The 26,858-nt window shown below is 46.5% G+C and overlaps 1 protein-coding gene across 1 annotated transcript in view; it reads left to right on the forward strand.

Moving 5' to 3' along the window:
• Positions 1 to 26,858, forward strand: part of crocc (ciliary rootlet coiled-coil, rootletin) — an 88,613-nt gene that overhangs the window by 12,596 nt on the left and 49,159 nt on the right. The window contains exons 5-18 of the mRNA XM_078558121.1: positions 198 to 281; positions 1,593 to 1,693; positions 4,759 to 4,924; positions 6,541 to 6,647; positions 8,181 to 8,408; positions 12,777 to 12,873; positions 13,297 to 13,401; positions 14,327 to 14,575; positions 15,377 to 15,576; positions 15,822 to 16,004; positions 16,109 to 16,253; positions 17,832 to 17,978; positions 18,883 to 19,113; positions 19,277 to 19,470. Coding sequence (XP_078414247.1) covers positions 198 to 281; positions 1,593 to 1,693; positions 4,759 to 4,924; positions 6,541 to 6,647; positions 8,181 to 8,408; positions 12,777 to 12,873; positions 13,297 to 13,401; positions 14,327 to 14,575; positions 15,377 to 15,576; positions 15,822 to 16,004; positions 16,109 to 16,253; positions 17,832 to 17,978; positions 18,883 to 19,113; positions 19,277 to 19,470 — 2,237 coding nt within the window. The remainder of the gene's footprint in view (positions 1 to 197; positions 282 to 1,592; positions 1,694 to 4,758; positions 4,925 to 6,540; positions 6,648 to 8,180; positions 8,409 to 12,776; positions 12,874 to 13,296; positions 13,402 to 14,326; positions 14,576 to 15,376; positions 15,577 to 15,821; positions 16,005 to 16,108; positions 16,254 to 17,831; positions 17,979 to 18,882; positions 19,114 to 19,276; positions 19,471 to 26,858) is intronic.

Below are 26,858 nucleotides of genomic sequence, written 5' to 3' on the forward strand. Positions count from 1 at the left end.
GACTGTACAGCCTTTTGAGATACGTGAGTGTAGATTTGCCAAATGACCTCCTTCGACCATGTCTATCTTGTCCTCGTGAGGTTCTGTTCATGAGAGGAGAAGGGTGGCGGTGCTGCTGTGCTTTGTGGGATTGATTTGGTGCATTATGGGGTGGTGCCTGTGCATTGTGGGACTGACAGTGTTGCTTCAAATGACAGGTCCTTCAGTACAAGAAGAAATGTGGCGAGGCGGAGCAGCAACTGATTGAGAAAGCCACAGAATTGGAACAGCACCGACTCTCTGTAAGTGCAATGGGAGAAAGGGTGCTCCAACTAATTATGCCCTTTAAATCTCAACCCCCCCCAACCTCCACAAATAACAAGCAAGGTACCCAGAGAATGTGTGTTATTTGCAATGCAGCTGTCTTACCATCGAATGGGCCTATTTAAAGTAAGTTGGTTACCTCGGTGATGGGGCCTATCTGAGTTAATCCACTGTATGGAAGTTGTTTCCTGAACGCTGTCTGCCATAATTCAACTAAGGAGTAACTTTTCACTGTTTTCAATCAACTTTTCATTGTTTCTCCTTTAACATGAAAGCTTTTTATATGCAGATCAACATTTTCTTTTTCCAAAAACATATATGTAAGATTTGTAAAAGTACATTTCAAGAGTGGGAAGCAGACATAGTATGATATCGATCAATTTGGGTAAATACACTATGTGGCACTCTCGGGTTACAATGCATTATCTTACATTAAACATTTTCTGATACACCCAGCTCAAAGAGTTTGACACAGGTTCCAGTCCCTCTGTGTGCTCTGGTGGGAGGGCCCTAAACTGTGTCCTTTCCCATTGCAGCAGCTGCCCCAGGTTTCGGGTATCTTTCACTGAGTTGATGGTTTTTCCAGCAGGAGTTGATGTTTATCACGGTGTGCGCCCTTGGGAACAGTCCATAAAGCACAGGGCGCTGGATTACAGAGTTGCTCGTGATGAACCTCGACAAGAAACCACTTCATCTCTTTCCAGCCGCTCTTTGCAAACGCCCATTCCAGAAGGAGAGGGGTGACAGTTTCCTCCCTAACTGCCTTGGACAGCATGCGATGGCATTGATATTAAATTGTCAAGAAAATCTTTTTATTGTTAAAACAGAAATGGGCATCCCGGTGTCTTTTTTTCACCTTTAGAACGCAAAAAAACAGCCGGGGCACCCCAAGGATGCAATGATCTCATTGCAGTGAAAGTTAAAATGTTGGTCTTTTTAATGGGATTAGATTCCAGGATCCTGCTCCATCACAGGTAGCCAAAGGAATGTGAAGATTACTGATGGATTCGGCACTTCTTTCCGTGATGCCCCCAGATACCTCGCATCCGACTCCGATCCCCACCAGGGTCTAGTTAAGGCTGGGAGGAGGTGAATTGCCGTGGTTGTAAAGTTGCAGGTGTATTCATAGAGTTTTTCTCTGGTGGGTGGTTTCTACTGAAATTCAAAGCACAGAAATACAGAAGAAATCTCCCTGAGCGCATTCACCGCACGATGACACAAAGTGCAGCCCGTTCCCCACGTTTTCTGCAGACTTGTTTTAATTAAAGTCTGTGATGCTCTCTTCGCAGAGCCAGTTGGACCTCACAGAGTCACGACTGCGGCATTCGGAAGAGGAACAGAGCAATGAACTGGAAAACACCCTAATTCGGCTGGAGGAAGAACAGCAGAGGCAAGTGGGCGTATGACATGAATCTGACCCGGGGGATTTCCCATGTGCTGTGAAGTCCCAAACCCGTTACCTGGAAATCTATTTAGGATTTTCCTTCACAGGGACTGTCAGAAGAAACTCTGCCTAACCCCCGACCTAATGCTTTTCTTATTCAATTCATGGGATGTGGGCGTTGCTGACCAGGCCAACATTTATTGCCCATCCCTAATTGCCCTTGAGAAGCTGTTCCCATGTGTCCTCTGCCCTCGTCCTTCTAGATGGTAGTGGCTGTGGGTTTGGAAGGTGCTGTCTAAGGAGTGAAATCCTGCAGTGCATCTTGTAGATGGGTACGCACACTGCTGCCACTGTGCTTCGGTGGTGGAGGGAGTGAACGTTTGTGGATGGGGTGCCAATCAAGCAGGCTGCTTTATTATCTGGGAGGATGATAAATCCCCCTGTAATAAGCATAAGATTTTAACCAGATGCTAAACCATCACCCCTTCCCAGAACTGACCCCATGTCCTGCCATAAACCAGGAGTCTCCAACCATGTGCATGGTGTGTGTCTGTGTGTGTGTGTGTGTGTGTGTGTGTGTCCCTGTCTCTGTCTGTGTGTGTGTCCCTGGAAACATTGAACCATACCAGGGTTCTTTTAATTATCCCAATCTCAGGACTTTTGGAAATGTTCCCACAATCCCAGGAATGATCTGTAATATTCCCATAATCCCAACGGACCCATGTAAACATTCCCACAATCCCAGGAACCCCCTGTAAATATTCCCACAATCCCAGGGAAGCTCTGTAAATATTCTCACAATCCCAGGGGCCTTCATAATACCTGCAGAGCAACAACAGTTCTCTTGATATAGAAACAGAAAATGCTGGAAATATTCAGCAGATCTGACAGCATCGGTGGAGAGAGAAACAGAGTTAACGTTTCAGGTCGATGACCTTTCATCAAATTTCTCTAGATTCTTGTTAAAAGTATGTTTAGTAAAGACCCAGCTATTTGCACTCTCTCCTGCGATCGATATTTTTAATGGTTGTTCTTCCAGGTAAGTTTCCTTCTTTAGTTCCTGTAAACCAGGTTTGTCCAACCTTTTTATGTTGCGGGGGGCACATTTCCATTTTTTTTCTCATTCAACAGCCGATGAGCAGATTTCGGAAAGATACATGAATTTCAAAAAAAATGTTGGCTATGATGGAAAGAAACAACTTGCTGAGCAAAAGCAAAGCAATGTCAAATCAATAAATAGGTGTTTTTTCAGAGTAATTAATAAAAATGACCATTAGACTGTAAGAGGGTGAGAGTGCGTGTGTTCAGTTCACTCGTAGTCTCAGGGTGTTTACTCACTCACTCACACCCACTGTGAGGGTGGTTGAGAGTATGCGTTTGTGTGTTGGGGTGAGGGTAACTGCGAATCCTGAGACTGGGGTTGAGCCAGGCACACCTACACACACACACACACACACACGCACACACACTCACTCACTCACTCACTCTCACACTCTCACACTCACTCACTCATTCACTCATTCACTCACTCACTCACAAACACACACACACTCCCCCTCTCACAAACACACACACTCACTCCCTCACAAACGCACACACACTCACTCTCACAAATGCGCACACACTCACTCTTTCACAAACACGCACTCACTCTCTCACAAACGTGCGCACATTCACTCTCTCACAAACGCGCACACACTCACTCTCTCACAAACACGCACACACTCACTCTCTCTCACAAACACACACACACTCACTCCCTCTCACAAATGCATACACACTCTGTCTCACAAACGCACTCACACTCACTCCCTCTCACAAGCACACACACACACTCTCTCTCAAAAACGCACACTCACTCACTCCCTCTCACAAACGCACACTCACTCACTCCCTCTCACAAATGCACAATCACTCACTCCCTCTCACAAACGCACACACACTCTCTCTGTCTCACAAACGCACTCACACTCACTCCCTCTCACAAACGTACACACTCTGTCTCACACACACACACACACAAACACACTCACTCATTCACTCTTCCCCTCATTTGCTCACTCTTCCCCGCACTGGCTCACTCACTCGCTCTGCCCCGCCCTCACTCTGCCTCACTGTCACACCTTTGCTGCTTGGGCCCAGGCAGACTCACCGCCGCTGGTGTTCGCTGCTCCTCCAATCAGCGACTGTCTCTCTCCCTCGTTTGCTGCTGATACACTCACTAGTGAGCCTATCAGCAGCGAAGGCTGGAAAGGAACAACCTGTAACAAAAACAAAAATTCCTGGAAAAACTCAGCAGATCTGACAACATCTGTGGAGAGAAAGACCGAGTTAACGTTTCGAGTCCAGATGACTCTTCTTCAGAGCTGAAGAGAAGTAGAAATGTGGTGAGATATATACTGTTTAAGGGGGGGTGGGTGGGACAGATGAAGCTGGATAGAAGGTCAGTGATAGGTGGAGGCAAAGGAGAGATTGTAAAAGATGTCATAAACAAAAGGTCGAAGGGGTGTTGATGGTGGTGATACTGGCTAAAGGAGGTGCTAATGGTGACATTAAGAGTAGAAAGCAGGATGAGCAAGTGACAAATGGCCCTAGTGGGGGTGGGGTGGGGTGGGGTGAGGGGATGGTGTGGGAGAAAAGGTCGAAATAGGCTAAAAGGTGGGGATAAAACGATGAATAGGAATAAATTTTTAAAATGATAATAGAAATAGGTGGGAAAAATATATATATAACAAATTAAAAGATACATATTTGAAAAAGGGGATCAAAAAGGGGGTGGGGATGGAGGTTCACCCATGGTTCACCCAGCCTGACATCTTTGAATGTGTTACCCACTGTTGGAACACAGCCATTGGCACCCTGATTGGCACCCTGAAAGTGGCCACTGGGAAAATGCCCAGAGACTGCCTAAGCACATCTTATCATTGGCTTTTCCTGGCCTATCCACCCATCCCAGGTTCCTTCCCTGGGCTCTGACAGTCTTTACTGCACTCTGGTCAGACCAGAAGTTGCTTGCCTCGTTCATACTGAGTGGGCAGGTGTAGTTTGACGTATCTGTCCTCTGGTTTTAGAAGTGCAAGCCTGACCCAGGTAAACTCCATGCTCCGGGAACAGCTGGACCAGGCAAACTCTGCCAACCTTGCCCTGAGTGAGGACATTCGCAAATTGACTGCCGACTGGACTAAGGCACGGGAGGAACTCGAGCAGAAGGAACTGGAGTGGAGGCAGGAAGAGGAGGTACAATGCGTCCCATTGCAATGACACACAAGCTCATGCGAGCATTTATAATATTTGTGTATAACCAGTCAGACTCAGATGCTGCTGATTATAGTCCAGGCACTGCAAGGCCTTAAAAATATCATAAAGGTAATGAGTATTATAAGGGAACAGTGGGTTACAGAGGAGACGTGGGAAATTGAGATATAGAGGAGACCATTCGGCACGTATATGAGGCAGACCTAATGTGGAACAATGGAGACACAATGGCGAATAAAGGGACATCAAGTAGACACATACGAACATACCTACAAATGTATAAATTAGAAGCAGGAGTAGGCCATTCCTCAACTCCATTTTCCTGACTGTCACACAGAACACTGGACCCCCATGTCTATTGAGATCCTATCTAACACAGCTTTGAATATATTCAATCACCAGCCTCCACTGCTTTCTGAGGAAGCTAATTCCACAGACTGATGATCCTCTTGAGAGAAAATGTTTCTCCTCATTTCCTTCTTAAATTTTAAACGGCTAGGGAATATTGGAAGAAAGAGCATATGGGCAAGGAAATGCATTCTGATATACCCTTCAATGTAACACTCTCTGATCCAGCCCTCAGCGTAACACTGTCCTATACAGCCCTCGGTGTGACACTCTCTGGTACAGCCCTCGGTGTGACACTCTCCGGTACAGCCCTCGGTGTGACACTCTCCGGTACAGCCCTCGGTGCGACACTCTCTGGTACAGCCCTCGGTGTGACACTCTCCGGTACAGCCCTCAGCGTAACACTGTCCAATACAGCCCTCGGTGCGACACTCTCCGGTACAGCCCTTGGTGTGACATTGTCTGACGTGTCCCACGGCCTCAGTGTGACATTCTCCAGTACAGCCGTCTGTGTGACACTCTCGTGTAACCTGTTACCACTCACTCTCTGATATACCCTACAATCCTCACTGGAACAGTAAAATACACCATATCCCTAACTGCCGTACTCTCCAATATGCTAATTTTTCTCACTACAAAATTTAAACTGATACTTCAGTGCAACTCCCACAGCCAAGGGTGCTGTCTTTCAGCTAAGACCTTGAACCAAGCCCTGGCCTGACCTCTTGCGTGGACTGAAAGATCTCATGCCACTATTTGGAAGAAGAGCCCGCCCTGGTGGCCAATATTGATCCCTCAATCAACATCATAAAATCATGATTTGGTCATTATCATATTTCTGTTCATGGGAGCTTGCTGTGCTCAAATTGGCTGCCACATTTCCTGTGTTACAACAGTGATTACAGTTCAAAAAGTACTTCATTGATAGTAAAGATTTTTGGGATGCCCTGAAATGACGGAAGTTGCTATGTAGATATGTCATTCTTTTTTTAAATACTCTGTTACACCCCATAACCCTTATTCTAACATTCTTAAATGTACCTCACACCCCACACTGTATCAGGCCCTGATATACCCCACTCCCATCATTGTGTTACCCTTTAATATGGCCCCCGAGTCCTCTCACTGTGTCACTCTCTGGTATACCTGCCCCCTCTCAGCCTGTATTCCGTGTGTTTTTTGATGCCAGTCTGGAATGTTGAGTCAGTGAATGAGTGTTTTAATCTTGCTGTATCTTTGATTGTTTGCAGTCCTTTAACACATACTTCAGCAACGAGCACAACCGCCTGCTGACGCTCTGGAGACAGGTTGTGGGCTTCAGACGTCACTTCTGCGAGATAAAATCAGCCAGTGAACGGTGAGACACAAGGATTGGCGTTGGGGGTCGGGGTGGGGGGGTGGGGTGGGGGTGGTGGGGGGGGTGTGTGTAGAGGGGTGTGGGGTGGTGGGGGGGAGAGGGGTGTGGGGGAGGTGCCAGTGGACGCTCGGTGTATGGGTTTGCTGGTGTTTGGCTCTTGCCTTGCTGAGATCAGCATATTATACTATTTACAAAGTCCTGGATATCATCCCAGTCAGTCCTGTGGTGCAAGAGGCTGCAATTGGCTGATCTAAGCAGGGGAAGGTCAGCTCGAGTTCCCACTCCTGATCACCATCCTCCAACTCTTTCAGTAGCCTGTGTGGTGTGACGTCAAAGAAGGACAGCTTTAACATGAAGCCCCCCTTGGTTGAATACTGAACCTACAGTATAGGTGATTAAGCGGTGATCTAAATGAGGTGTCTATTTAACATTGAATTTGATAGATTTTCGTTGGGCAATGGTATGGGGTGTTGCAAAGCCACGGTGAGTAAATGGAGTTAAGATGCTGCAGAAGACTAGATCCAGTGGGAACAGTTAGTAGTGTGTTTTAGGTTAATGGAACCCAAGATCAATTCCAAAATTCAGCCGTCAGAATCTGTCGGCAAGCTCCATGAGCTCATTGATTAATGTTGGTTGTTGAAGCAGAGATCTTATTAGATAGGTGCTTGAAGGAAATGGGGATGAAACTATATGAGAGTAGAATTAGGGTTAGGTCTGCTATCAAAGCCAACACAGGCATGATGGGTCCAATGGCCTCCTCCTGTACTGTATCATATTATGATTCTGTCAAGGGTTTTCTTTTATTCGTTCATGGGTTGTGGGTGTTGCTGGCTAGGTCAGCATTTATTGCCCATCCCTAATTGCCTTTGTTCAAAGGGTATTTAAGAGTCAACCGCATTGCTGTGGGTCTGGAGTCACATGTAGGCCAGACCAGGTAAGGATGGCAGATTTCCTTCCCTAAAGGACATTAGTGAACCTGATGGTTTTTTACGACAATCGGCAATGGTTCCATGGTCATCGTTGGACTTTTAATTCCAGTCTATTTTTAATTCAAATTTCACCATTTGCCATGGTGGGGTTCTCACAGCATTACCCTGGGTCTCTGGAATACTCGTCCAGTGATAATACCACTGTGCCACCACCTCCCACCTCAGGTTAACAGCTGAAGAACGGTCATTCGTGTGACACACCAATTAGTGACTATTCCCTGTAGACCACATAACCCAGTGAGAATCAGCACATTCAGGGGGAAGGAGAATTACCAAGAGGGGATCAAATGGTGGGCATCACTCCCAGAATGAATACACCCTTCTAACCTTGTTTAAGCTCAACTGAGCATCTGATCCTGGGCTAACTAACTCGGCGCTATTCAAATGTGTGAGATTAAGTCTTTGCTTCAGAAGTACATGGGAGGCAGGTAGGCTTTGCTTCTGCAGGTAATAAACATATTCCGGTGTCTGTCCTGTGGGTTCGGGAGAGCGGCAGCTGGGAGGGCTCTTTCATCCGAGGTAAAACAATCCGTCATTTCCCCAGGGACCTCTCCGAGCTGCGGAATGATCTGGCGAAATCCTCGCGCACGATTCACGCGTCGTGCCTGAACCTGAGTGGCCACCTGTGCCTGTCGGAGACCAGCTCGACTGTGGTGCTGGAGAAACAGTCGAGCCAGCTCGCACAGCTGGAGGAGCAGCTCCGGGACAAGGTGCGGGAAATGATCCAGCTGCAAACCAAGTATGACCGGGAGAAAGCCGAACAGAACGCCAGGTGTGTGTCCCAAGAGTCAGTTAGTCACTCTACCTCACAATATATGGAAAAAAACATGTGAAACTTAAATGCCAAGTCAGGTTGATGCTCCCCTGATTTCTCAATGGATAATGTTACCATACAGTGTGGCACGGAGCCATTCAGTGCCCCTGCTTGCTGTTTGGGGACTATCCAGTGACCCCTGCTGGCAAGTGCATGGATGTGGATGTCAACTGAGGATATAATCATGACTCCTTCCATGGTTGAATAACTTGTTGATGCTCAGTGTCGGACCTCACACAGGATGAATGGCCCGATTGATGGAGGTACTGGAGGCACATGCTGCAGCCCAGTAAAGATTCAGTATCTTCATGAGAGGAGAGGGAAAGATAATTAAAAGGGCAAGAGTTCCCAAACAGGTGGTCACATGGACATCACCCGGGAGAGGTGGTGTTATAGAGATATGAGGTATGGTTTGGGATGGGGAGTTAACGTTTTAAATTTCATCCTATTGAGCTTGCTGCATTAAGCAAGTACAGATTCAGAGGTTTTTTTAATGTTCTTTCACCTTCATTTTCCAGGTGCATTTACACAACTCATTGCATGTGACACCAACAGTAAACCTGTGTGGGTGTACATCTGGGATAAGGGTCTAACTTGACTCTGGAACAAAATAGAGTGAAACTGTCCCCGTCAGTATAGATCCTGACTCCGTATTCAGGCTCCATTTACACTAGCTCGAGGCAATGTGAAGCAAAGTTAGTTCACGCTGATGCTACAGTTTGTTCCGCAAATGCAACCTTAAAAAGGTTTTGATCCATGCACTTAATGCTGCAGTTACCAGACATGGCAGCAGATGGCGCCCAAAGACTGGCTTTAGCTGAACTGGGCAGCTCCGTCCTCCTGTGAGCTGAGATATGGAAACTTGCTCTTGGTGGCTACTGTAGCCCGCAGCATAGCCCTCAGTGTAACACTCTCTGATATGACCCTCAGTGTAACACTCTCTGATACGACCCTCAATGTAACACTTTCTGTTATAACCCTCAGTGTAACACTCTCTGATATAACTCCCAGTGTAACACTCTCTGATATAACTCCCAGTGTAACACCCTCTGATACGACCCTCAGTGTAACACTCTCTGATACGACCCTCAGTGTAACACTCTCTGATACGACCCTCAGTGTAACACTCTCTGATACGACTCCCAGTGTAACACTCTCTGATACGACCCTCAGTGTAACACTCTCTGATACGACCCTCAGTGTAACACTCTCTGATACGACCCTCAGTGTAACACTCTCTGATACGACTCCCAGTGTAACACTCTCTGATACGACTCCCAGTGTAACACTCTCTGATACGACCCTCAGTGTAACACTCTCTGATACGACCCTCAGTGTAACACCCTCTGGTATGACCCTCAGTGTAACACTCTCTGTTATAACCCTCAGTGTAACACTCTCTGTTATAACCCTCAGTGTAACACTCTCTGATACGACCCTCAGTGTAACACCCTCTGGTATGACCCTCAGTGTAACACTCTCTGATACGACCCTCAGTGTAACACTCTCTGATACGACCCTCAGTGTAACACCCTCTGGTATGACCCTCAGTGTAACACTCTCTGATACGACCCTCAGTGTAACACTCTCTGATACGACCCTCAGTGTAACACCCTCTGGTATGACCCTCAGTGTAACACTCTCTGATACGACCCTCAGTGTAACACCCTCTGGTATGACCCCCAGTGTAACACTCTCTGATACGATATTCAGTGTATCACTCTGATATAACCCCTGGTGTAACACTCTCTGATATAACCCTCAGTGTAACATTCTCTGATATGACCCCCAGAGTAGCACACTCTGATATAATCCTCAGTGTGACACTCTCTGATATGACCCTCAGTGTAACACTCTCTGATATGACCCCACCAGTGTAACATTCTCTCTGATACAGCCCTCTGTGTAACATTCTCTGATAGAACCCTCAGTGTCACATTCTCTGATATAACCCCCAGTATAACACTCTCTGATATGAGCCCCAGTGTAACACTCTCTGATATGAGCCCCAGTATAACACTCTCTGATATGAGCCCCAGTATAACACTCTCTGATATGAGCCCCAATGTAACACTCTCTGATACAGCCCTCTGTGTAACATTCTGTGATAATATAATCCTTGGTGTAACACTGTCTTATACAGTCCTCTGTAACTCTCATATATCACACGGCTGCAGTATAACATCCTCATATAGCCTGCACCATTCACTCTCATATAGCCTCTACCACCCACTCTCTCTGATATATCTTCATCCAACATTACACTAATATACCCTGTACCCCTAACAGTAACACTTTTCTAATATACTAATTTCTCTCACTGTAAAATTTAAATCTTCAGTACAAGACTGAGGGAGTGCTGTGCTGTCTTTCAAATGAAACATTAAACACAGGCGCTGTCTTCCCTCTCAGAATGCACCGAAACATGTTCAGCATCCTTTCTATCCACTATTCCTCCAATCCTGTTATCTTGCCCTGGGCTCCCTTGGACTCCTCCAGTTCTGTTTTGCCTCCAATCACAGTGACTCAAGTTTAAAAGATTTTTTGAAAAGGTGAATAAAAAACCATTAAAAAGACAAACCTTTTTTAAAAATCTTTTTATCACTGATATATCTGACAACCCATCCCCCACACTGTCTGCCTGTGGTTTTTAATGCTGGTCTAGATTGTTGAGTTTCTAACACAAAAGCACAGAGGAATTCACCCCCTCAGCAATCCCCCTCTCCACCTCCCCAGGTTTTTCAGCAGAATGCCCTGGGATGTTCAAATCCAATGCCCCTTTAGCTGGACTCCAGTCCCTGCTCACCAAGTGGCACCAGGTATCCCACCAACTCCAGCTTTGGGGCTGCTCTTTTTTTATTCTATTGCAGGATGTGGGCATCACTGGCTGGGCCAGCATTTGCTGCCCATCCCTAATTGCCCCTTAAGAAAGTGGTGGTGAACCATCATCTTGAACTGCTACAGTCCATCTGGTGTAGGTACACCCTACACCCACAATGCTGTTAGGAAGGGAGTTCCAGGTTTTTGACCCAGCGACAGTGAAGAAACAGCCATATATAATTCCAAATATGTCTCCAGAGATGTACTTCAGTGTGAGAAACACCTTGAGACCTTATTGGCAATGATGGTCAAACAGAATCACAGAATTTTAACTGCACAGAAGGAGGCCATTTGGCCCATTGTGTCTGCACCGGCTCTCCAAATGAGCATTATGACCTAGTGTCATTTTTTAAATATTCGTTCATGGGATGTGAGTGTCACTGGCTAGGCCAGCATTTAATGCCCATCCCAAATTTCCCTTATTCAGAGGGCATTTTTAAAAGTCAACCACATTGCTGTGGGTCTGGAGTCACATGTAGGTCAGACCAGGTGAGGATGGCAGATTTCCTTCCCTAAAGGACATTCGTGAACCAGATGGGTTTTCATGACAGTTGGCAATGGTTTCGTGGTCATCGTTAGACTTTTTTTAAAATTCCAGATCTTTATTGGAACCTGGGTGGCGAGATTCGAACCCGTCCAGTGACAATACCACTACGCCAACACCTCCCCTGGCCATCACCTACCACTACGCCAACACCTCCCCTGGCCATCACCTCCCCTGGCCATCACCTACCACTACGCCAACACCTCCCCTGGCCATCACCTACCACTGCGCCAACACCTCCCCTGGCCATCACCTACCACTACACCAACACCTCCCCTGGCCATCACCTACCACTACACCAACACCTCCCCTGGCCATCACCTACCACTACGCCAACACCTCCCCTGGCCATCACCTACTACTACGCCAACACCTCCCCTGGCCATCACCTACCACTACGCCAACACCTCCCCTGGCCATCACCTACCACTACGCCAACACCTCCCCTGGCCATCACCTCCCTTGGCCATCACCTACCACTACGCCAACACCTCCCTTGGCCATCACCTACCACTATGCCAACACCTCCCTTGGCCATCACCTACCACTATGCCAACACCTCCCTTGGCCATCGCCTACCACTGTGCCAACACCTCCCCTGGCCATCACCTACCACTACGCCAACACCTCCCCTGGCCATCACCTACCATGACGCCATCACCTCCCCTGGCCATCACCTAGCACTATGCCACCACATTGCCCTGCCTTTTCCCCGTACCCTTGCACATTGTTTCTATTCAAATAATCATCTATTGTCCTCCTGACTGCCTCGATTGAACCTGCCTCCACCACAGTCCCAGGTAGCGCATTCCAGACCTGAACCACTTGGTGTGGAAAAAGTATTTTTCTCGCATCACATTTGCTTCTTTTGCAAATAATATAAATGTAAGTGTTTCTTCCAGGATCACGGAGCTGATGATGACTGTTGAACGCCTGACGGCCCAGAACAATGAGAAAGAGAAGACCATCAGCAGCCTGAGCCAGACAGTGGAGAACCTGGTGGGTGAGCTGTGGGAAGTGGGTGGGGCGATGGGGGTGATGGGGGTGCTGTTCAAGCCCCAACGTTGCTGATAAAAATGTACCAAAATCCTTAATAACAGTTCCATGTCATTGCAGCACTTTAGCAAAAGGGAAAAATATATATTTTTGTGTTACTAGATAGATCTTTGTTGCCTGTTCCTCATCAATGCCTAGATGCCCCACTCTAAGACCAGGTAGGTAGCACCCTGGTCCACAGGAGCAGCAGTGGGCCCTCGATCCTAGGCCACCACTTGATTTGTTTGGTTGGCCCGAAGCAAGAGTTTCTCAGACTCCGATTCGGAGTAGATACCATACTAAGTCAGTAGTCCTGGGATCCAGGCACCTTGGACAGGTGCCTTGCCGCATACCTGGCGCTGGATGATGGGGCCTTTGTTGTTGCAGGAGTCGAGCTGCGCTGAGGCGCAGGATGTTCAGGATGGAGCTGAGATCGAGTCTGTGAAAGCAGAGGTGGAGTCGTTGCATCAAATACTGAGAGACATCACACAGGTGAGGGCGCTGGAGCAGCTCACAGGTACGGGTTGTGTAGTTTGCTCTGGCTAGGCTGGTCACTGCATGGTGCCTTAAGGAGGTTCATCATAGTTCCCTCGGTGCCTCCATCGATAAATGTACCATGAATTGAGTCAAACTGGGCCGAATTCCCCTGTCCCAGCCAGGACATTAAAAGAATGGCTACAATTAGGCTTGGCATCTCCTCAGTTAGAAATCAGAAAGCATCAACACTGATCAATGCCTACAGGAGAAAAGGAAAGAGAATTAGGGGAGAAGGTGGTTATTTGTTAGCGGGTTTGGCTGTTTGCTTCTCTCCACGTTAATTGCAACAAGGGTGATGCTGGCATAGTAATGCCGCTGGACGAGTGATCCAGAGGCCCAGGCTAATGCTCTGGGGACATGGGTTCAAATCCCACCACAGCAGCTGGTGGAATTTAAATTCAATTAATAACTCTGGAATTGAAAGCCAGTCTCAGTAATGATGACAGTGAAACTATTATTGATTGTCGTAAAAACCCATCTGGTTAACGAAGAAAGAATGAAATCTGCCGTCCTTACCTGGTCTGGCCTCCATGTGACTCCAGGTCTACAATAATATCTGTATATCTACAGATTCTTAGCTGCCCTCTGCAATGGCCTAGCAAGCTACATAGGGCAGTTAGGGATGGGCAACAAATGCTGGTCTTGCCAGCGACACCCACATCCCATGAAAGAATAAATAAAAGAAAAACCTTCCCATTGTATGTACTCCATGGGGGGGAGACCTCTAACCTGGTTACTCTGTGGTGGGTGCTTTAATGTGGCCCATTAAAGCTGTTAAACTGTAGAGTGGGTGTTTGACTTGCAGAATCTGAATTGTCAACAGATTGTCTTGGGTGTTAGTAACCATGGTAACAAGCTCTGTCGAAATCTGTGCTCGCAGGTTGTTATTTCTGATGTTGATAGTGGAGCTCAGTTCACATCGACCGAACGGACTGGTGATGTCACAGAAACGGATTCCTCTCTGTTTAGTCCCTTGGGGATCCTGCCTAGCCTGCGCACGCCATCTCCACGCCGACGGACCTCCCCACGCCACAGCCATTCGCCACGACACACCCTCTCGCCAGCCTTCACTGACTCCATGTATTCGGCTGTTCAAATTGCCGTGCAGAAGAAGCAACTCCTGATTCAGGTAGAGAGACAGTGCAAACCATGAGGTCCAAGATCCTGGGACGAGTTCAGCACAGAATGAACCCCTGTTTTAGTAACAGCCGCCTCCTCCTCAGATCCCATGCCCTAAGAGGGTGTTGGCGACCATGGACTTCCATTGGATTGGTCCATGATTATACAAAGTACTGCAGTGATTTGCTGTTGCCTTCTGCAGTATGGCTGACCAGGAAACTCTCCCACCCTTACCACCTGCCATCAGGTGTATTGGAAGGATTACCAATAATCGACCTGTTTGGCTACATTATGAACACACCTTCCTTGGCCATCAACTCCTGGAGTGGGACTTGAACCTGGAGCTTCTGGCTCAGAGGTAGGGACATTACCACTGCGCCAGATCCACAGTCACTTTTTACCCACATTTCACCCATATATCCATTTGAGCCTGTACAGTGACTGTTCAACTGTGGAAAGCATTGTGGCTACGCCTCCTCTTGTCTTGCCCACCATCCTAGCGCACACTATCCAGCAGGGTTCAGGAGCAGGATCATTGCTTCATTTCCCCCTCAGTGTGACTCCAGAACACAAAGGCCATTAGTATGTATGCCACCCCGGCTGAGATTAGCCATTTCAGCACAGACTAGGGCTGGGATCGGTTCAGTTGGTACCTGGACGTACTATTCTAGTTGCCCAGGAAAAGGTAGTAACCTGGGGTTACACCCTCTGACCTCTGCCTATTAACAGCATGTTCTTGGTCAATCCTTGGTAACTCCTAAAACATTTTGTGTTTTATTTCCCCCCCACCCCCCCGTCCTCCCCACAACAGGATTTCCGTGCAAAGTACGAGGCAAACCAGGATTTGCTGGCCAGCCTGAAGAAGCAGTTGAGCGACAGTGAGAACGATCGTCGGGCACTAGAGCAGCAGATCCTCAAACTCAAGGAGGAGACTGAAGACTCGGTGCGAGCCAAGGATGATGCCAAGCGCGATGCCAATCGTTTCCGCTCTTCTGCGGACCTGCTAGGAAGGTGAATGTTTTACTCTTTCCATGTAGTGTTTTTTTGATGACTAACTCTGAACCACCAAGCTTTCTTTGGATCCCAATTTTTTTCTCCCACTTTCTGGTGCTAAAAATGGCACCTGCAATACAGCAATACTTTAACTGAATACATTAACTGATCCACTACACCTCGAGCCTCCTGCCCCGACCCCCTCCCCTCCCCTCCCCTCCCCAATCGGCCTGGCCCACCTCTTGCTTTTTCCTTTCCTAAAGCGAGAAGTCAAACTTGAAGAAGTGTCTTCAGTCCCTCCAACAGCAGATCGAGATGGCGCAGCAGGAGAACGAGAGACTGCAGCTGGCCAACGGTGAACTCCAGCGTCAGCGCGACAACCTGGAGGACGAGAAGGAGGACATCTTGAAGGATAAGGAGAGGGCGCAGAAAGAAATCGAGCGAGGGTGAGTGAGTCGGGGGAGGGCTTCAGGATTGAAGTGAGGCCTGCAGCTCGCTTTGAAGCCTGACCCTCCTGAATGTTCTTGTGCTTTCCCCCCCCACCCATTAGCCACAAGATGATCGAACAGATGGAAGTAAAGAACTCGAGTATGAAAAAGGAGTTGATATTGGTGAAGGAAGCCTTGAGCAAGGCCACACTGGACAAGGAAGTGCTGGAGAATGAGAAAGCTGGAATTGAAGAGGCATTAAGCAAGGTAAACTTGGAAAATGAGGAGGAAATACACAGCTAGACTATAAATATGCAGGACGTGTGATTTTATCTGCCTCTCTAAAAGATGCCAACTCAAGTCACAATAGAGTTTCACTGGCACTGGGTTTCCTTGGTAACTTGTCCAAACAGTTAATCCTCGTGTGACCTATGACAGTCAGTGTTGCCAGGACATTTGACTAGAGAAAGGGATGATGACCGGGGGAGGTGGTGAATAGGACAGTGGAGCAGGGGAGGGGGCCATCACAATTGAAGCCCAATCCTGTCATCGACCAATATCCACATTCACGGCCTTGTAGAAGGAGTGATTTGACAGCGAATAGGAGCAGGAACTCTGGCTGATTTTTCCCTTTCTAACCCTGAGCTACTGTCCCCAGTTCTAGAATGCTGAGATCAGGCACCACAGCACAAGCTCGGATCTGCCTGGGTTATGTATGTAGCCAAGTGAGAAACAAGGGGTTGTATTTACCAACTAAAGCACTGGTGGAGCTTTTAGACTTTATCACGGAATCACAGACTTATTACAGTGCAGAAGGAGACCATTCGGCCCATTGTGTCTGTGCCGGCTCTCTGAATGAGCAATTCACCTAGTGCCGCTTTCCCCACCCTCTCCCCGTAACCCTGCGCGTTCTTCCTTTTCAGATAATAATCTTGAATGTCTCGATTGAATCTGCCTCCATCACACTCTCAGGCAGCACATTCCAGATCCTAACCACTCGCTGTGTGATAAAGTTTTTCCTCATGTCACCATTGCTTCTTTTACCAATTGCCTTAAATCTGTGCCCCCCACGCCCCCCTCATTCTCAATGCTTCCACCGGTGAGAACAGTTTTTCCCTGTCTGCTTTGTCCAGTCCCGTCATGATTTCGAACACCTCTATCAATCCCCCTGTCAGCCTTCTCTTCTCCAATTTATTTACGCGAAGTTCCTCATCCCTGGAACCATTCTCGTGAACCGTTTCTGCACTCTCTCTAATGCCTCCACATCTTTCCTAAAGTGTGGTGCCTTTCTGGCTGGGTACCTTTCACATAGACTGGAGTTAGACCGCAACACTAGAAGCAGGGATCTTGCTCACCTGTCTGCCAAGGTCATGTTCATGCTGAAGGAGGGGCTATGGTACAGGTGGCTTGTCTTACATTTCGGAAAGTTGTTTTGGCGATTGCCTAGACCCCCACGAATATTCCTGGACTTGTCAACGTTTGGGTCCCTCCCTGCATTCAGGAAAAGATCTTTGCTCGTATCTGTTTTCTAACAACTTGGTAACTGTGTTGCACTCCCTGGGTGGCTGTGACAATAGGCACAAACGGTAGGAAGAGACAACCGTTAGCAGGGTCCCACTCACCCCACAGCTACACATGGCCCGAAACAGAGAGGAAGAAAAGCTTTCACCGGGAGACTGAGTGTCACCTGTCTGAAGTTGCGCATGTGATAAACAGAGATCAGCTGGAATATTCTCTGCTTGCTGTTCCTTAGTGAGTAAACGCGAGTATAAAGCGGGGAGCGTTGGGCTTTTTCCGGGGTTTTGCCGGATGGAACCGTGATGGGACTGCTCGTTCCTTCCCAAGGTGGAGACTGCAAACGCTGAGATGGAGCTTATCCTCAACAAGTTGAGGACGGAGCAAGCTTCCCTCCGGGATTCTCTGTCCAAGATGAGCGCCTTCAATGAGAGCCTGGCTCAGGATAAAGTGCAGCTGAACAAAATCATCCTGCAGGTAAGGGATCAGAAAGTTTCCGCCCCTTCTCTCCCAAGATGCTGAGTCCCTGTGGAATACCCTTCCAGAGGAACCAACGGCCCCCCAGTGCCTCATCAAAGTGGCCACTCTTGATGCACCAGCCTTCACAGTGAGCTATTCAACTGTGGTCAGCATCACAGCCCAGCTCCTTTCAGTCCGTGCAAGCCCTTCACCTCTTTCCAACAGGGTCACAGGGCAGTGATCAAATCAGACACAGGAATCCCAGCTTATTTTCCTCTCCCTTACCAACTGCAGGGTCTCTATTCCTGCTACTGCTGAGCTCAACTAACCCAGCCCAGTCTGTGGTGGAACTTGGACTTTTCTGGTCCACGTGCTTCTGTTCCACAGTGAGTGGTGCAGCCAGTCACTGAACCACTGGAGGAGCTCTCTCAGTAAGTTGTCAAAGTAACTTTCTTCTTTATGATTTCATGGGATGTGGGCATCACTGGCAAGGCCAGCATTTGTTACCCATTCCTAATTGCCCCTTGAATTGAGTGGCTTGCTAGGCCACTTCAGAGGGCAGTTTAAGAGTCAACCGCTTTGTTGTGGGTCTGGAGAAACATGGAGGCCAGACCAGGGCTGGGATGGCAGATTTCCTTCCCTAAAGGGGCATTAGTGAACCAGATGGGGTTTTAGGACAATCAGGGATAGTTTCATGGTCACCATTACTGAGACTAGCTTTATGATTTATTAATTGAATTTAAACTGCACGAGCTGCTGTGGCGAGATTTGAACCTGCGGTCTCCCAGGACCTGGGCCTCTGGATTACTAGTCCGGTGACATTACCACAATGCTGCTGTCGCCCCATGAGACCACAGACCGAGATGTCAGCTAGCATGTGTCAATCGTTGGTTAGGCTCTTTCACTCTCTGCTGTCTTGTAGCTAGAGGATGAGAAGGTCACGCTGCTGGGTCAGAAGAAAGAAGTCGAACAGGAGAAAGCCTCGATCCGTGATGAGTTGGTCCGACTGGAACAAGAGAAGCTGGACCTGCACACTGAGCGCCACGGCCTGGACCACTCCCTGCAGATCGTGGAGCAGAGCCGCGAGAGACTTGAGCAGGAGCTGATGACGTATCAGCGGGAAAAGGGGGAGCTGCAGAGTCAGCTGGGACAGGTAGAGAAACTGCTGTTATAAACCCTAACCCTGCTGAATAAGCAACAACTCCGTACAGATACCCAGCAAGTCACCCTTACCCCTGCTGAATAAACAGAAACCTTTATGCAACGCGCTGGCTTTGGGACAGCGTTCAGAGGTTCTCTGATCTGTTTCCACACAGGTGACTCGGCAAAAGAACAGTCTGAACGAGGAGCTGATCGAGGCTCGCTGTGAGATTGAGCGCAACAGGGAGTCGTTGCTTCGTGCAGCCAAAGAAAAGGAGGAACTGACCAGAGAGAAGGCCAACCTTGTGGTTCAGCTCACGGCATCCGAGCGCGAGAACAGGGTGTTGACAGATGAAGGAGCAGGTCTCAGGTGGGTGCAAGTATAAGTTTGAGGATAAAGAGAAGCTGTCCCCAAACTGATCAGTACAAAAGAAAAGGTATAGGTTATAATCTGTGATATGTGCAGCTTCAATGTAACACTCTCTCATTTACCTCACACCCCTCAATGTAACACTCATTTACCTCACACCCCTCAATGTAACACTCATTTACCTCACACCCCTCAATGTAACACTCTCTCATTTACCTCACACCCCTCAATGTAACACTCATTTACCTCACACCCCTCAATGTAACACTCATTTACCTCACACCCCTCAATGTAACACTCTCTCATTTACCTCACACCCCTCAATGTAACACTCATTTACCTCACACCCCTCAATGTAACACTCATTTACCTCACACCCCTCAATGTAACACTCTCTCATTTACCTCACACCCCTCAATGTAACACTCTCTCATTTACCTCACACCCCTCAATGTAACACTCTCTCATTTACCTCACACCCCTCAATGTAACACTCTCTCATTTACCTCATACCCCTCAATGTAACACTCTCTCATTTACCTCATACCCCTCAATGTAACACTCTCTCATTTACCTCACACCCCTCAATGTAACACTCTCATATACTGCATACCCCTCAATGTAACACTCTCATATACTGCATACCCCTCAATGTAACACTCTCTCATATACTGCATACCCCTCAATGTAACACTCTCTCATTTACCTCACACCCCTCAATGTAACACTCTCTCATATACTGCATACCCCTCAATGTAACACTCTCATTTACCTCACACCCCTCAATGTAACACTCTCTCATATACTGCTTACCCCTCAATGTAACACTCTCTCATATACTGCATACCCCTCAATGTAACACTGTCTCATTTACCTCACACCCCTCAATATAACACTCTCTCATTTACCTCACACCCCTCAACGTAACACTCTCTAATACACTGCATACCCCTCAATGTAACACTCTCTCATTTACTTCACACCCCTCAATGTAACACTCTCTCATATACCTCACACCCCTCAATGTAACACTCTCTAATATACTGCATACCCCTCAATGTAACACTCTCTCATTTACTTCACACCCCTCAATGTAACACTCTCTCATATACCTCACACCCCTCAATGTAACACTCTCTAATATACTGCATACCCCTCAATGTAACACTCTCTCATATACTGCATACCCCTCAATGTAACACTCTCTCATATACTGCATACGCCTCAATGTAACACTCTCTCATTTACCTCACACCCCTCAATGTAACACTCTCTCATTTACCTCACACCCCTCAATGTAACACTCTCTCATTTACCTCACACCCCTCAATGTAACACTCTCTCATTTACCTCACACCCCTCAATGTAACACTCATTTACCTCACACCCCTCAATGTAACACTCATTTACCTCACACCCCTCAATGTAACACTCTCTCATTTACCTCACACCCCTCAATGTAACACTCTCTCATTTACCTCACACCCCTCAATGTAACACTGTCTCATTTACCTCACACCCCTCAATGTAACACTCTCTCATTTACCTCATACCCCTCAATGTAACACTCTCTCATTTACCTCACACCCCTCAATGTAACACTCTCTCATTTACCTCATACCCCTCAATGTAACACTCTCTCATTTACCTCACACCCCTCAATGTAACACTCTCTCATTTACCTCACACCCCTCAATGTAACACTCTCTCATTTACCTCACACCCCTCAATGTAACACTCATTTACCTCACACCCCTCAATGTAACACTCATTTACCTCACACCCCTCAATGTAACACTCTCTCATTTACCTCACACCCCTCAATGTAACACTCTCTCATTTACCTCACACCCCTCAATGTAACACTGTCTCATTTACCTCACACCCCTCAATGTAACACTCTCTCATTTACCTCATACCCCTCAATGTAACACTCTCTCATTTACCTCACACCCCTCAATGTAACACTCTCTCATTTACCTCATACCCCTCAATGTAACACTCTCTCATTTACCTCACACCCCTCAATGTAACACTCTCTCATTTACCTCACACCCCTCAATGTAACACTCTCTCATTTACCTCACACCCCTCAATGTAACACTCATTTACCTCACACCCCTCAATGTAACACTCATTTACCTCACACCCCTCAATGTAACACTCTCTCATTTACCTCACACCCCTCAATGTAACACTCTCTCATTTACCTCACACCCCTCAATGTAACACTGTCTCATTTACCTCACACCCCTCAATGTAACACTCTCTCATTTACCTCATACCCCTCAATGTAACACTCTCTCATTTACCTCACACCCCTCAATGTAACACTCTCTCATTTACCTCATACCCCTCAATGTAACACTCTCTCATTTACCTCACACCCCTCATTGTAACACTCTCTCATTTACCTCACACCCCTCAATGTAACACTCTCTCATTTACCTCACACCCCTCAATGTAACACTCATTTACCTCACACCCCTCAATGTAACACTCATTTACCTCACACCCCTCAATGTAACACTCTCTCATTTACCTCACACCCCTCAATGTAACACTCTCTCATTTACCTCACACCCCTCAATGTAACACTGTCTCATTTACCTCACACCCCTCAATGTAACACTCTCTCATTTACCTCATACCCCTCAATGTAACACTCTCTCATTTACCTCACACCCCTCAATGTAACACTCTCTCATTTACCTCATACCCCTCAATGTAACACTCTCTCATTTACCTCACACCCCTCAATGTAACACTCTCATATACTGCATACCCCTCAATGTAACACTCTCTCATATACTGCATACCGCTCAATGTAACACTCTCTCATTTACCTCACACCCCTCAATGTAACACTCTCTCATATACTGCATACCCCTCAATGTAACACTCTCATTTACCTCACACCCCTCAATGTAACACTCTCTCATATACTGCTTACCCCTCAATGTAACACTCTCTCATATACTGCATACCCCTCAATGTAACACACTCTCGTATACTGCATACCCCTCAATGTAACACTGTCTCATTTACCTCACACCCCTCAATATAACACTCTCTCATTTACCTCACACCCCTCAACGTAACACTCTCTAATATACTGCATATCCCTCAATGTAACACTCTCTCATTTACTTCACACCCCTCAATGTAACACTCTCTCATATACCTCACACCCCTCAATGTAACACTCTCTAATATACTGCATACCCCTCAATGTAACACTCTCTCATTTACTTCACACCCCTCAATGTAACACTCTCTCATATACCTCACACCCCTCAATGTAACACTCTCTAATATACTGCATACCCCTCAATGTAACACTCTCTCATATACTGCATACCCCTCAGTGTAACACTCTCTCATTTACCTCACACCCCTCAATGTAACGCTCTCTCATTTACCTCACACCCCTCAATATAACACTCTCTCATATACCTCACACCCCTCAATGTAACACTCTCTCATATACTGTATACCCCTCAATGTAACACTCTCCCATTTACCTCACACCCCTCAATGTAACACTCTCTCATATACTGCATACCCCTCAATGTAACACTCTCTCATATACCTCACACCCCTCAATGTAACACTCTCTCATTTACCTCACACCCCTCAATGTAACACTCTCTCATATACTGCTTACCCCTCAATGTAACACTCTCTCATATACTGCATACCCCTCAATGTAACACTCTCTCATTTACCTCACACCCCTCAATGTAACACTCTCTCATATACTGTATACCCCTCAATGTAACACTCTCCCATTTACCTCACACCCCCCAATGTAACTCTCTCTCTCATATACTGCATACCCCTCAATGTAACACTCTCTCATTTACCTCACACCCCTCAATGTAACACTCTCTCATATACTGCTTACCCCTCAATGTAACACTCTCTCATATACTGCATACCCCTCAATGTAACACTCTCTCATTTACCTCACACCCCTCAATGTAACACTCTCTCATATACTGCATACCCCTCAATGTAACACTCTCATTTACCTCACACCCCTCAATGTAACACTCTCTCATATACTGCTTACCCCTCAATGTAACACTCTCTCATATACTGCATACCCCTCAATGTAACACTCTCTCATATACTGCATACCCCTCAATGTAACACTGTCTCATTTACCTCACACCCCTCAATATAACACTCTCTCAATTACCTCACACCCCTCAACGTAACACTCTCTAATATACTGCATACCCCTCAATGTAACACACTCTCATTTACTTCACACCCCTCAATGTAACACTCTCTCATATACCTCACACCCCTCAATGTAACACTCTCTAATATACTGCATACCCCTCAATGTAACACTCTCTCATTTACTTCACACCCCTCAATGTAACACTCTCTCATATACCTCACACCCCTCAATGTAACACTCTCTAATATACTGCATACCCCTCAATGTAACACTCTCTCATATACTGCATACCCCTCAATGTAACACTCTCATATACTGCATACGCCTCAATGTAACACTCTCTCATTTACCTCACACCCCTCAATGTAACACTCTCTCATTTACCTCACACCCCTCAATGTAACACTCTCTCATTTACCTCACACCCCTCAATGTAACACTCTCTCATTTACCTCACACCCCTCAATGTAACACTCATTTACCTCACACCCCTCAATGTAACACTCATTTACCTCACACCCCTCAATGTAACACTCTCTCATTTACCTCACACCCCTCAATGTAACACTCTCTCATTTACCTCACACCCCTCAATGTAACACTGTCTCATTTACCTCACACCCCTCAATGTAACACTCTCTCATTTACCTCATACCCCTCAATGTAACACTCTCTCATTTACCTCACACCCCTCAATGTAACACTCTCTCATTTACCTCATACCCCTCAATGTAACACTCTCTCATTTACCTCACACCCCTCAATGTAACACTCTCATATACTGCATACCCCTCAATGTAACACTCTCTCATATACTGCATACCGCTCAATGTAACACTCTCTCATTTACCTCACACCCCTCAATGTAACACTCTCTCATATACTGCATACCCCTCAATGTAACACTCTCATTTACCTCACACCCCTCAATGTAACACTCTCTCATATACTGCTTACCCCTCAATGTAACACTCTCTCATTTACTTCACACCCCTCAATGTAACACTCTCTCATATACCTCACACCCCTCAATGTAACACTCTCTAATATACTGCATACCCCTCAATGTAACACTCTCTCATTTACTTCACACCCCTCAATGTAACACTCTCTCATATACCTCACACCCCTCAATGTAACACTCTCTAATATACTGCATACCCCTCAATGTAACACTCTCTCATATACTGCATACCCCTCAGTGTAACACTCTCTCATTTACCTCACACCCCTCAATGTAACGCTCTCTCATTTACCTCACACCCCTCAATATAACACTCTCTCATATACCTCACACCCCTCAATGTAACACTCTCTCATATACTGTATACCCCTCAATGTAACACTCTCCCATTTACCTCACACCCCTCAATGTAACACTCTCTCATATACTGCATACCCCTCAATGTAACACTCTCTCATATACCTCACACCCCTCAATGTAACACTCTCTCATTTACCTCACACCCCTCAATGTAACACTCTCTCATATACTGCTTACCCCTCAATGTAACACTCTCTCATATACTGCATACCCCTCAATGTAACACTCTCTCATTTACCTCACACCCCTCAATGTAACACTCTCTCATATACTGTATACCCCTCAATGTAACACTCTCCCATTTACCTCACACCCCCCAATGTAACTCTCTCTCTCATATACTGCATACCCCTCAATGTAACACTCTCTCATTTACCTCACACCCCTCAATGTAACACTCTCTCATATACTGCTTACCCCTCAATGTAACACTCTCTCATATACTGCATACCCCTCAATGTAACACTCTCTCATTTACCTCACACCCCTCAATGTAACACTCTCTCATATACTGCATACCCCTCAATGTAACACTCTCATTTACCTCACACCCCTCAATGTAACACTCTCTCATATACTGCTTACCCCTCAATGTAACACTCTCTCATATACTGCATACCCCTCAATGTAACACTCTCTCATATACTGCATACCCCTCAATGTAACACTGTCTCATTTACCTCACACCCCTCAATATAACACTCTCTCAATTACCTCACACCCCTCAACGTAACACTCTCTAATATACTGCATACCCCTCAATGTAACACACTCTCATTTACTTCACACCCCTCAATGTAACACTCTCTCATATACCTCACACCCCTCAATGTAACACTCTCTAATATACTGCATACCCCTCAATGTAACACTCTCTCATTTACTTCACACCCCTCAATGTAACACTCTCTCATATACCTCACACCCCTCAATGTAACACTCTCTAATATACTGCATACCCCTCAATGTAACACTCTCTCATATACTGCATACCCCTCAATGTAACACTCTCATATACTGCATACGCCTCAATGTAACACTCTCTCATTTACCTCACACCCCTCAATGTAACACTCTCTCATTTACCTCACACCCCTCAATGTAACACTCTCTCATTTACCTCACACCCCTCAATGTAACACTCTCTCATTTACCTCACACCCCTCAATGTAACACTCATTTACCTCACACCCCTCAATGTAACACTCATTTACCTCACACCCCTCAATGTAACACTCTCTCATTTACCTCACACCCCTCAATGTAACACTCTCTCATTTACCTCACACCCCTCAATGTAACACTGTCTCATTTACCTCACACCCCTCAATGTAACACTCTCTCATTTACCTCATACCCCTCAATGTAACACTCTCTCATTTACCTCACACCCCTCAATGTAACACTCTCTCATTTACCTCATACCCCTCAATGTAACACTCTCTCATTTACCTCACACCCCTCAATGTAACACTCTCATATACTGCATACCCCTCAATGTAACACTCTCTCATATACTGCATACCGCTCAATGTAACACTCTCTCATTTACCTCACACCCCTCAATGTAACACTCTCTCATATACTGCATACCCCTCAATGTAACACTCTCATTTACCTCACACCCCTCAATGTAACACTCTCTCATATACTGCTTACCCCTCAATGTAACACTCTCTCATATACTGCATACCCCTCAATGTAACACACTCTCATATACTGCATACCCCTCAATGTAACACTGTCTCATTTACCTCACACCCCTCAATATAACACTCTCTCATTTACCTCACACCCCTCAACGTAACACTCTCTAATATACTGCATACCCCTCAATGTAACACTCTCTCATTTACTTCACACCCCTCAATG

Source organism: Cetorhinus maximus, chromosome 15 (assembly GCF_964194155.1).
Source record: "Cetorhinus maximus chromosome 15, sCetMax3.hap1.1, whole genome shotgun sequence".
NCBI classification, from domain to species: domain Eukaryota; kingdom Metazoa; phylum Chordata; class Chondrichthyes; order Lamniformes; family Cetorhinidae; genus Cetorhinus; species Cetorhinus maximus.